The sequence below is a fragment of the Diplotaxodon limnothrissa genome, linkage group LG3 (genome assembly GCF_057381915.1).
Source record: "Diplotaxodon limnothrissa isolate DT_005_m linkage group LG3, D_limnothrissa_male_GT1.1, whole genome shotgun sequence".
In the NCBI taxonomy this organism is placed as follows: domain Eukaryota; kingdom Metazoa; phylum Chordata; class Actinopteri; order Cichliformes; family Cichlidae; genus Diplotaxodon; species Diplotaxodon limnothrissa.
In genome coordinates, this window is record NC_140598.1 from 63931763 (window position 1) to 63944196 (window position 12434).

General features: G+C 41.7%; 1 protein-coding gene across 1 annotated transcript in view; it reads left to right on the forward strand.

The window, feature by feature from the left end:
- LOC146636903 (kin of IRRE-like protein 1) overlaps positions 1 to 11755 on the forward strand; it is a 36881-nt gene extending 25126 nt beyond the window's left edge. The window contains exons 8-16 of the mRNA XM_085350400.1: positions 106 to 254; positions 434 to 561; positions 5068 to 5194; positions 5469 to 5569; positions 6961 to 7177; positions 7510 to 7617; positions 7891 to 8018; positions 8346 to 8423; positions 10443 to 11755. Of these exons, the coding sequence (XP_085206526.1) occupies positions 106 to 254; positions 434 to 561; positions 5068 to 5194; positions 5469 to 5569; positions 6961 to 7177; positions 7510 to 7617; positions 7891 to 8018; positions 8346 to 8423; positions 10443 to 11105 (1699 nt within the window). The 3' untranslated portion in view covers positions 11106 to 11755. The remainder of the gene's footprint in view (positions 1 to 105; positions 255 to 433; positions 562 to 5067; positions 5195 to 5468; positions 5570 to 6960; positions 7178 to 7509; positions 7618 to 7890; positions 8019 to 8345; positions 8424 to 10442) is intronic.
- The last annotated feature ends 679 nt before the right edge of the window (positions 11756 to 12434 follow it).

Genomic DNA, 12434 nt, shown 5'->3' on the forward strand with positions numbered 1-12434 from the left:
ACTCAGGGAAACAATTTTAGGTTTCAATTCATGTCACACTCACACTCATCTTTGTGTTTTTCCGGGTTTTTTTTAGTACATCTAACGCACTGTATTAAATCCTAGATGGGCTAAGGGCGGCGTGGTGCTGCAGGGTGCCAGGGAAAGCGTGTTCACCACCAAGGCCGACCACTCCTTCTTCACCGAGCCGGTTTCATGTCTTGTTTTCAATGCTGTGGGAAAAACCAACGTCAGCATCTTGGTGGACGTTCACTGTGAGTCACACTGTAGTCATCTCACTATGTTCAATAAGTTGCGGCCCACTTCACTCACTACGGTCCAGAGTCAGAGGGATAAAACACACCGTTGTTGTGTTTCTTTTTCTCCGAGTAGCTTTTCCCCTTTTAGTCCTACTGCATTATTACTCTCTCTCTCTTTCAATCTCTGTCTCCAGTCGGTCCAATCCTGCTGGTGGAGCCACAGCCAAAAACAGTAGATGTTGACTCTGATGTGACCCTCAACTGCAAATGGGCTGGAAACCCTCCGCTCACACTCACCTGGTTCAAAAAGGGTTCAAACATGGTAAGAAGCTAAGAGCCCACGCTTTGCACATTTTCCTCTGTACTTGTGCTCACACTGTTTTTACAGGTCACACTTTCTTCCCAAGTGTTTACAAAAGCGCCCGGTCATCGAAAAGCATTATGTTATATTTTCAAACACCATCTTTTATATTTATAACTTACATGAAACTAGGTTTTGATTTGTTGTCTATAGTAATATGATTCCAATTTAGTAACTCTATCCTAATCTATAATCAGCAAAAGGTATTAATAATATTTAATATTTCAATTATGTCAATAAAGTTATTTTCAATTTGAATTTTAGAAAATCTGTTTGTTGACAAATGTCTGGTTAACTATTAGTAACTTGTCGCTCACATCTATTGTATTTCCCCCCCAAAAATGGTAAATTTAGTTGGTGTTTGCAAATAATAACCTGTATGTAAAAAATGAGTGTAGTGATCATGACATCACTCACTGGTTTACAAAGTACCATTTTTTATGGAGGATCGGGAGATGATGATTTCATGATTTAATATTGACTTGTGGAAAAAACTATGAGCTAGAAAATAAGACATTAATACAATAATTCATTATCTGATCATTTCATGGACAATAAAAATGGGAATTATAGATAAATATTTCTAAATTAACTATTAATATATTAATAAATACTTCAAATAGAAAAAGGATTTACAGAAAAAATCTCAATAAACTCAATAGGAAACCTCATTTAACCTCATGTAGTTAAGCTATTGGATTAGCTGCTCCAGTTAGCATTTAAGTAAATGTTTGTGCTTGTTTAAGGAGACTTAACCTCGTGTATGACTGAGCCTGTATAAGAAGTATGCAAAGGGACACTGCAGTGAAATGATCCTCTAAGTGTGCTCTGGTGAACTCAGCCTGACCACCTGTTATAAATAACGTGCTAACATGGCTAACCGTAGCATCACTTTTAGCCTCATGTTAGCTTTTGAAAATATTACTAGCACTAGCTAGCTATCGTTTTTAGTAAGCTAATTTGCTTTTCACAAACAAAAAGCCTGTCACATTTACACACAGTGTTAGAGCAATCACTGAAACATACAACCTTTAAAATAATTATTAAAATGCTCTCATCAGTCCAGATATTACCACAAAACGTTCTGATGCTTAAAAGACTTTAGACAGGGTGATTACAATGACAGAACAGCAGTTCAGTCATTTCTTTTATTATTGATATTCAACAAAGTATGAAACACTGAATTATGAAAGTGCAGGAAAGCCAAGGACACGTGATTTCTGATAGACGGATCATAAATGGCCCAGCATTTTTCAAAGAATGCAAGCTGTCCAATTGTATGTTGGTATTGTTTCTGGAAATTGCACAGTTGGATTGATCAGTTCTGCAGAGCAGGGCATGGTACAGCTCAGGGATGAAAACTCTGTCTGTTCATCATCTACCTGAAATTGAGTTATTCATTATTTTGTCTGTTCCTATATCTTGTGCTGCTCAACAGAGCTGTAGACAGGTATAGACTTCTGGCTGATCTTGATGAGTGGTTGTTGCACAGAGGATGCAAAACACTGATGTTTGTCTCCTCGCCAGGATTAAGCCATCCCTCAGCTTTAAGGTGAAGGAAAGTGGCATAGAAGAGATTCAAGGAAATATTCAAATACGTTCCTCAGCAGCTGCTGATGAATTCTAAAAAGAAAGAGTCAAAAATACTTGCAGGTCACTTTCACCATTCACTTAACAGTGACATCCAACTGCTGATACATTTGAATAACTCTGATGTATAAAAGAAGATTTGGCAGATTTTTCATGGGTGCAACCCACATACACAACTCTGCTGCTCAACCGACAAATGCATTTTCTTTACAAATGTGGCACAATTTAAGGGAAAATAAACAGGCTTTCAAATGGTTTGAGATTTACTGACAATAAGCAAATCTACCAAACTCATACATAGGGATGGGTATTGATAAGATTTTAACGATTCCGATTCCATTTTCGATTCTGTTTAACGATTCGATTCCTTATCGATTCTCTTATCGATTCTTTTTTTTAAAAAAGGAGAACACTAAAGTCGATTAGCTTAGAACTGTGTTTTATATCTTCTCTTTGAACAAGATAGAAATTTAGGAGTAACATGGCCTTACAAACCCAACAGTGAGATCTTAAGAGATCCAGCCTACGGCTCTTCAATGGGGTGTCACAGGGTCCCCAGGAAAAAAATGTATATGTAAAATAATAAAATAAATATTCTCCTGTAGCAATAACAAAGTTTAACATAAATTATTCTGTAGCAATTACACAAGAATATCCAGTAATGTCCCTGCCTACAATTAAACACATTCACTTACCAAAGTGAAATCGGGGGCATCTGCTGTGGCAAATGGGTGCAAGCCTTTGACCACAAACTTAGACACTGCTGGGTGACATTCGTCTATCCTGGCCTGAAAGGAGACGCTACCGGTAGACTGCAGCGAGAACTGCCAGCATCTGAGCCAGCCAGACTCTGTCTCTCTCATCATGGTTATCTAAATGCAACGCACAGTAATAGCAGGTTTTGTAATAAGGTAAATCGCGCTAACATAATATGCAATGCTAATTGATTAGTTACCTGCAGTATTAACGGGAGAGGACGTGGAAACGCTACCGCTGCTGCTGGGTTGAGCTTCGCTAGTCCGGAGCGGATCAAAAACACGACATTCGTTGAAAGCAATCGCGTGTTTTTTGAGCAAATGCTTTTGCATATTCGTAGTGTTTCCTCCCTTTGATGAAATCTCTACTTTGCAAGTATTGCACGTTGCCCTGTTGTCATCCTTTCTCATAAAGTGTAACCAAACTTTTGAGCGTTTGTGCCGCTCAGGCGCCGTGTTTCCTACTGGGTAAAAGACGCTACTCAACGTGATGACGTCATTCGGGGCGACTGGAATCGATAAGGGAATCGTTTTTAAAAGTGGCAAACGATTCCAAGGAATTGAAACAGTGGGAACCGGTTCTCAACAAGAACCGGTTTTCGATACCCATCCCTACTCATACATCAGATGTGGTGTGATTTTGCAGGACTTACGGTATGTTATTAAACCTTTGATGGCTAGGTGTACAGTGCTCCTTAAATGGTTTTCATTGCTTAGATTTGTGTCAAAGTGTGTGCACTTGTGTAAGTAAGACAAATGAACTGAAATCAATAGCATCATCTTTAGCCTTTCTCTTGATAGAGCGCAGCAATACAAGGACTGACAGACATAATCGCCCTGTCAAGTCTTTTAAGGTTTCAAGTATCAGAAAATTATGTGTTAACATCTGGACTGATGAGCCCGTGTCTACTGCCATTTTTGTTTTACACACAATTCCTCTTTTTAAATAGCATTTTTGAAAATCTATTTTTTACACTGTAAATTTGAAATGTTTTTTTATTGAGAGTTATTTTTGTTCTGTAAATCCTTTTTTCTATTTGAAGTATTTATTAATGGGATAATAGTTAATTTAGAAGTATTTATATTTCTTATATATTCTTTCTTAAATATCTATAATTCCTCCTTTGGATGTTGATTAAATTACTGTCTAAATAAATAAAATAAACATCACAAAATGCTTTATTTGATCTCTGAGTCTTCTGGACCTCCATATTTTTGGCCAACACCCTGCTTCTTTTTTTGTTTTCTTCTTTTTTGAGTTTAAAATGATCTGAGATCTAAGCCATTATAGAGGGAACCCTATTCTAACCTTTGCAGAAAGGTAAAGCAGGCATTTATGGAATGAATTTTGGTGTGTGTCACTTTGACTCTTTATGGATTATTTGCCAAAACTTTAACACAAGCTTTTAATAAAAGCAAAAATAATGCTTCTGTTTTGCCTAGGGTTAGAGTTATGGTGGGCACCAATGACAGCTCAGATCTCAGAGGCTCAACATGGGGCTCTTTGAGGATTGACTTGCGTCTGGAACCAGCCTCTAATGGTTATTCGGCACACTGCAGTTTCTGGCTTTATATCTGACTGAATTTTTGAGGATCAGCAGTTACCTCTTTGTGCTGTTGCTACCATAAGTGTCACCATGGACTGTTTGGTTAGCAATAAGGCTGTTTATGTTAGCTGCGGTGACTTACAGTGGGGAAGAGACCATCACTAAGACAGTAAAAGAAATGGGCTTGTTACATGTCTTTGTTTGGAAACTGTGGTCTGCCTTGGCCAAAAACCACATCTGTATAATCAAACTCGTTCAGGTGTTTTTCTTTCTACATGCTTACATATTTAGACATAATTTAACATGGCTAATTTTCAGATGGATTTGGTTGCTAAGCGTCTTCAAAACCTTTGTAATAGGTTAAAATTGGATGTGCATGTTTGCATTGTTGGCAATTTAGAGTCAGAGTGGAAGAACATGTATACTTAAATACTATCTACGATGGGATCTTTTGAGATAATACACATGGACCTTTTTTCTCCCTATACACTGTACATGTGGACCTTTATTCTGTTTATTCCTTGCTGCAGTTTTGCAGATGCCTTGTTTATATTTCTTTTTTCACTCCCCCACAGGTTCTGAGTAACAGCAATCAGCTGTTTCTGAAGTCGGTAAGCCAGGCGGATGCTGGCCAGTATGTATGCAAGGCTATCGTCCCACGGATTGGAGTAGGAGAGACTGAGGTCACGCTCACAGTCAACGGTCAGCAAACATCAACACAGTTTAATGTGTCACTGCTTGTAAACGAAAATGTTGTACTTTCGAAAAGGTCAGCGTCTCTGTAATTGAAAGAAAAAAAAATTGCTATATGTCTAAAGTGGTGGGCACTTGTTTTTGACCATCCTACACCTCCTTTTGAACAGGTCCGTAAGGTCAACAGTTAAAAAAAGAAACGAGCAATAAGCTTGGGTTTAGCGGTTTTTAGTAGTTTCTTTTACATTTTTGTTAAATGCATCCACATGTTCTCTCCCTGCAGGCCCACCCATCATTTCCAGTGATCCAGTCCAGTATGCCGGGAGAGGAGAGAGAGGAGAGGTGAAATGCTACATAGCTAGTACACCTCCTCCAGATAAGATAGTAAGTGAAAGGAAATGTGACTCATTTGTGGCAAAAAAAACCCGAAGATAATTTTTTCTACATTTTAGTCCAGACCGAGAAAAACGCCAAACCAGGAGAAGCTTTGGTCACAGAGACAACAAGGTTGTGCCTTTTAGTCCGACAGCAGTATCTATTTTATGGTTACTGTACCTTCCTTTTCGTAAATGGTTCTTTTCCTGCATGGCGAATGCTTTTAGGCACCGACACTGTCCCCTTTTCTATTTGAGTGGTGACTCACCCTTAAACTCTCCTAGAATGTTCTTCCATCCCATCACATAAACAAACCAACACTAAGCCGGCCCGCTTTTAGCTCTGCGTCAGAAATCGTCCTGGATGCTTTCCCTGCTTGGTTGTATCACAGAAACGCAGCAGTAGTAGCTCCGCGGCTCCCCCGCCTCTGTGACTGATCCATCCTGACTTGCGTTGCACGCTTCTAATGCAAGTGGCGGTGGTTTGGGCAGAGAAAGATTTATAAAATATAAAAGACTGGGGAAGAACAGTTGTCCCAGTAAACGCCACAGCCAAGAGAATCTCCTTCTCTCGAATAAGTGGGCAGATTATGGAAACATGTGGGCTTATGTATAATTAACTCACCTTAGCGCAGTACTTCAGTGCTGAATAATACAGCTGCTTTTAGTGGCTTTAAGGTTGGAGGGTGTGCAAGATTCTCACCAGCTCATTCATCTATTACTGTCATGTCATTCTACAATGTTAGTGTGACACATTATAGCCAGTTGGCATTTTTGAAAAGAAATATCTTAACAGCTACGATCACCCTGTTGTGTTGAGAAAAGCAAATATTTAAACAGCGGTAATTTCAATTTTTTTATTCATGTTTGAAAAACTGAAAATGTAGTGTGGCGATAGCACAAATCATTAAACTGCCAGTTACTTAGATCTTCTGCATTTATTAGCCATACTGTGAACACTTTTATGTAACCAGTTCTGTTTCAGGTACCCTTTAATGTGCTTGAATACAGCACATTAATATGTATTTGTGCACAAATGCATAACTGGAAGCATTTGACTTGACTGTGATTTGATAGCTGGGGTGGGAATCATAAAGTAAGTCATAATAATATCCTCATATGTTTCCCATGGTAACGACGGTATCACAGGACAACTCCTGCTATAATGGTTGCAAGAGTAGGACTCGTCACAGTATTTATGTAACTTTATTATGGAGTGAAATGAAGTAGTGACTCCTGCACGGCTACAAAAAAATCATGACATTAGTGCAAAACACAGTGTGATGTTTTTTTTCTATACTGAGCAGGTCTTACACAGCTTTCCTGACTACAATGAATCTGCTCTTGAAGCCTTTTAATTGAATCTGATTTAGTCTAACGGGGTTTGTGCGTGCGCGTCAGGTGTGGGCGTGGAAGGAAAACGTGTGGGAGAAGGAGAAGGGGACGCTGCTGGAGAGGTACACAGTGGAGCAGAGCAAACTGTCATCTGAGGGCGGTGGCGTCCTCTCCACCCTCACCATCAACAACGTGATGGAGTCCGACTTCCTGTCCACTTACAACTGCACGGCCTGGAACTCCTTCGGCCCGGGCACCATGATCATCACGCTGGAGGAGACCGGTGTGTTTCACATATATTTATAGAACATTTTTCAGTGTTCTGGAGAAAATCTCAATGGGAAGGAGAAGTGAACACAATTATTCAGAAGTTTCACAAGGAAAGAAGACAATGATTAGAGTATGAGTTTAAAACAAAATATGCACATAAATCATAGTAAAAGCTGATTGTGTGTATGCATATAGCGACTAAAAGATGTTTCCTGCTTATATATTAAATTTTACATGTCTTGTTATGTAGCTTCATAAAATATTTGTTCCATTAAAGCCTTGCTGCTGCAGCGAAGAGCAGACATCTGTAACTCACTGTTCCTCTCTCTCACCCTCTCATTACAGAGGAGGTTCCAGTGGGGCTAATAGCTGGTGGGACCGTGGGCTCTACCATCCTCTTGTTCATATTCCTGCTGGTCCTCGTTCTCATTTTCTACCGGCAACGCAAAGGCAGTGAGTCGTACTCTCCATATGCTTTCACGTACATTATAAAGAAAATCTGCAAATCCATTGTTTCCCATGCCTTTTAAGGGAGCATCGCAGATTAAATGCTTCATTTAATGCCAAAAAACGGGCAGCAAACCAGAGAAAATCAAACACCTACGACTTCCTCTCCACCGTATGGATGCAGGTCCCCTCTGAACTTGTTCCCTTCAGCTCACGAAAACACACCGACTGACAAGCGTGTGTCAAGCTGCATTCAACCTCGCCGTGTTTTGCTTCCAGGTCGGCGCGGGGTCACGCTGGGTAAGCCCGACATCAAGGTAGAAACGATAAACAAGGAGACCCACAGCTTAGAGGAGGACTCCGGCAGCGTGTCCACAGCTTCGCGCATGGTCAAGGCCATGTACTCGGTGAGAAGCGGCAGGGTGTGTGCGTCTGTGTGTGTGTGTTTGGGTTGGATACTGTTTACACAGCCTGTAGTTGTAGAAAAAAACCCTCAGATTAACTCGGTAACCTCTTCCTGCACCACACTGTGGCTTTTGACTAAAGAAAAACACCATGTTTTTTCCCTTTTAATCTCCCCTTTTTAACACTTTCAATCCCATTTTCTCTTCTCCTGTCACACTCTGTCGCCTCCTTCCCTTTTCCTGTCTCCTCCTTGTTTTTGTTTTTTTGTTTTGTTTTGTTGTTTGACGGTTTAGTTTCTCCCCTCTGTGTCCTTCTCTCCTTCCAATCAGCCCTTTAAAGATGACATAGAGCTCAAGTCTGACCTCCGCAGTGACACCCTGGACACCCGCCAGGAGTATGACCTCAAGGTGAGATCACACAGATGCCAGAAACATTTGCGTATGTCAGTTCAGGAATGAGTGTTCTTCAAAACGTTGGAAAAAAGTATGATTTCTGAAGCCAGATTTTTCCTTTGGGCTAATCGTCTTTTCAGCAGAGATGTGTTCTGCCTCATTTGCTGGTGGTATGCTGGGAATAGTGTAAGTGCTGTACTCAGTATCTGTGAGAATGTTAGAGTAGGATATTTAAGATCAAATTTTTTCAGTGCAGCTGGCCTTAATTGCTGGAGCTCTTTTGGTCTTTTCTGCCTTTCCCTCTCAGTCCAACTGTGATGTAACTCTTCCCTCTGATTACATAGCGAGCTGGCTGCAGAGTCATTACAAGACAAAACACAGAAGAAGACAAAAACTCCATAAATTGGAAAGAAATGTTTAAAAGAACAAACCAGGTTCAAGCACACTCTGCCTATTTAGCTGGCATGAATCATTTACACATTTTGACACTGTGGGGTTGGGCTAAGGTGATGAATGAATTTTCACGCAAACAGCTGCCAAAATGTTCTTCTGAACTCCCCGCGCCCCCACCCTCCACCCACCATGAATATTTTGTGAGGGCAAACAAACCACCCCACTAGCTGAAGTGCTGCCTCGGATCACTTTGAAGAAACAGAGACATGAATCCGCCCCAGGAGGTTGTTAGATCACCCCGACAACTGCTTTTTAAAAAAATTTTGTTCTTCCTGCTGCCTGAAGCAGCAAAACAGTGAAGCAAAGTTGGGTGGGAGAGAAGTCTGAAAGACAATGAAATTGCAGAAACATGTTAGATTGAGCTGAAGAGCAAATTGCGATGTAGTGAGCAAGGAAAGCATCGTTTCATTTTTAACGCAGGCATCCTGGGGTCAGCCCTGCGTGTTGTCCTGCTGCTCATGGACGCTTAAATTCAGCAAGAATCAGAATTTCTTCTTATTGTTAACTTGACTAATCTGGTCTCCTGGGATACAAAATACACAATAAGAATACCTGCCAAATAAAAGCCCAAATTCTGTATATACACTGGAAAGTTGATATCTCTGTGAGCTGCTAACAGCAGTTAAAAACATCCAGATATAGACGGTGGAGAGATAATAGCACTAAAGCTACTAAACCTTTAAAAAAATGATTCCTATGTGTTGTCTTTTTTGGCAAATGAAACTTAAAATATAAGCACATGGAGGTGAGAGAGAGTCTGTAAACATAACTGTAGAATAATGTACAAATTATACAGTTATTTGCAGTTTTATCATCGGTTCATTTTTGACAAATCATTGATATTTCATTTTTAAATGGCCCAGTTATCGTCAGTTTTTTAGGACACCGTTAGTGTAATGTGCATTTTCTTGTTATTTTATATTTGAGTGAAATTCATAACAATAAAACAAACGGTGAAACTCGTGTGTTTCTGTTAGCAAATATTTGAACTGAAACTAATGAGATATACTCAGTGTACTCTTACATGCTATCCTCTTCCTTTCTATAATAATTTTGACCACTGGTTAAATATTGGTTACACATTTTTATGTGCATAATTTCCAGCTTTTCATTAAAATTATTACGCATGCAAATAAAAGTCTAAATGTAAAAACTGACAAGCAGGGTGACACGATGTCACGGTTCTCTCAGCTGTCGGGTTTGATAGGGCCGTGCTGCAGACGAATCATGCAGGGTGCTTTAGCCTTGAGTGTCATTTTTGAAGACTCCCAAGAAATCGATTTGCACTCATTTCTGCAAAGGACTCGAGCAGCTGAGTCACGATTAAGGAGCAAACTGGCCACACAGCACGATTTTAATGAATCTTCACCTTGATGTTAAACAGCTTAAAACTTGCGGTTAGCCCTGACCTCTGACCTTCCACGACTACAGAAAAGTCTCTGAGAGAACAGAAAGGAACATGATTTACTACAGAGACCTTTGAACTTTGCTAAATTGTTAAAAAATCATTAAAAATAAACTCTCTGAACTCTTTTTACTTATTCTTTCTTTTGTTTCCTGCTGTCTTGTTTCTCTCTTCAGGACCCCACCAATGGCTATTACAATGTGCGAGCCTCCACCCACGATGAAGTCCGTCCTGCCTCCCATTCCACCATGCACTACTCTGACTACCGCTCCCCCACGGGAACACCAGGGGGAGCTGCATCTATCAGCAGCAGCACCGGTGGCTCAGGTGCCACAGCCAGCGGAGGAGCCCCAGGGCCCCCTGGCCCCCTCACGTCACCCGGACGCCCACAAGCCTGCTACGACCCGCGACCGCCTTCCAGACTGTCCCACATCAGCTACGCCCAGTTCAACACCTTCACCCGCGGGGGCCAGAGCCAGCAGCCCCCGGCTAACCCTGCCCCTGCCACCAGTGAATTCCCTGGAGACTGCAGCCTCTTGGACTCCACTTCCCAGCTGGCCTACGACAACTATGGATACCCCTCGCACTACCAGACCTACCGAATGGGTTTTGCACCATCCAGCTTGGCTCCTCTGGAAGCCGGCCCGTCTTATGAGATGTACGGGGTAGGATCTGGGGTGGGCAGCCCTGGGGTTGGGGTTGGCCCAGGAGGCCCAGCTCCCTCGGGATCAGAGACTGGACTAGGAAAGTACGGCAGCTCCACTCGCTTCTCCTACACCTCACAACACTCTGACTACTCCCACAGCCGGCACACACAGCGGATGCAGACTCACGTGTGAGACAGAGATGCATACCCGCCTCACAGTCTTAGCTGCGCATGAGGAAGCATCTTATAAATAGAGTCACACCTGAAAACACTCAGTCACAAATTGACATGCACACATTATCACACACTAACATGAACACACCCTACTAAACACAAACACAACTACAGAAGACAAAAAAAACATGACACACACACACACAGGCACAAAGTCAGACAACCATGCCCGTGAGACGGGGGTAGGGGAAACAAGCAAGGAGCGAGCAAAAGAGAGGGTGGATAGGAAGGAGCTTAATGAGACAGGGAAGGGAAATTCCACAGTCTGGAATTCCCTCACTCCCGATGCGTTTGTAAATCTGAGCTCTGAAAGAGCGGACGGTGCAAGTCACAATCAAGATGGGTAATGAGAGCAAGAACCCGAGAGAGGACAAGAGATCGCTGATCTTTGGAGCCCATAGCCTTTGCTGTGAACTGACGTTGTAAAATGATGAGAGAGCGTCTTAAAAGCAAACTGAAAAACATAGTACAAACTGATCGGAAGAAACCTCAACCAGTGGAAGTCATTCCTGGCCGTCATTTTAACTTTCCTTTTTGCTGGTTGACTTATTCAGTGATCATAGAGCACATATACATAGTAGCCCAGCGCGCCCTTGTGTACAGTGGCACTTGGCCGTCATGCCTGTCAGGCAGGGTAGGGGACTGTTGGGCTGGGGAGGGGCGGGGGGGCTCGGGGGGGTTGTCGTCATTTTGCACTGCATCAACAGTATTCATGCTTAGACGTCTTAGACATCTATATCTGTGTTATGTCTTCTTTTTATTTGCACACAAGACTAGAGCTTTGTATTCTATTTTTTAACATTACAGAATTATTTTTGTCAGTGTAAAAACATGTAATGTGTACGTACGGACCAAAACTTTGAACGAGAGCGCACGTAGCTCGGGCCTGAGGGAAATCCACTGAGACAAGAGTGCCAACAGAAGAGCCTGAATTCAGGTTGTGTTTCACATCAGAAGGCTGTATCAGTGTATAAAAGAAACCTAGTGCCAAGTGTTCATGTTGTTCTTCACCTTAGACCATGTATATGCAGTAGAAGCTCCTACTATTGGCGGCTGTTGCTTTACAAACCAGGCTTGGGGGCCTTGAGTCATTCCCAGACAGTTTTTTGTAGGTTGGAGCCTTTATCTCCGAGCTCCGAACTACAAGCCTGGTGCAGACGGAGAGAGAAAACACAGATGTTGGGTTTAGAGTGGCCTTATAGAGGAACATGTCATACATTTCCATTTTTGAATCATTCCTCATCGTCCGTCTGCCAAAAATGGCCAGAGGAGAATGTGTAAGGAGAGG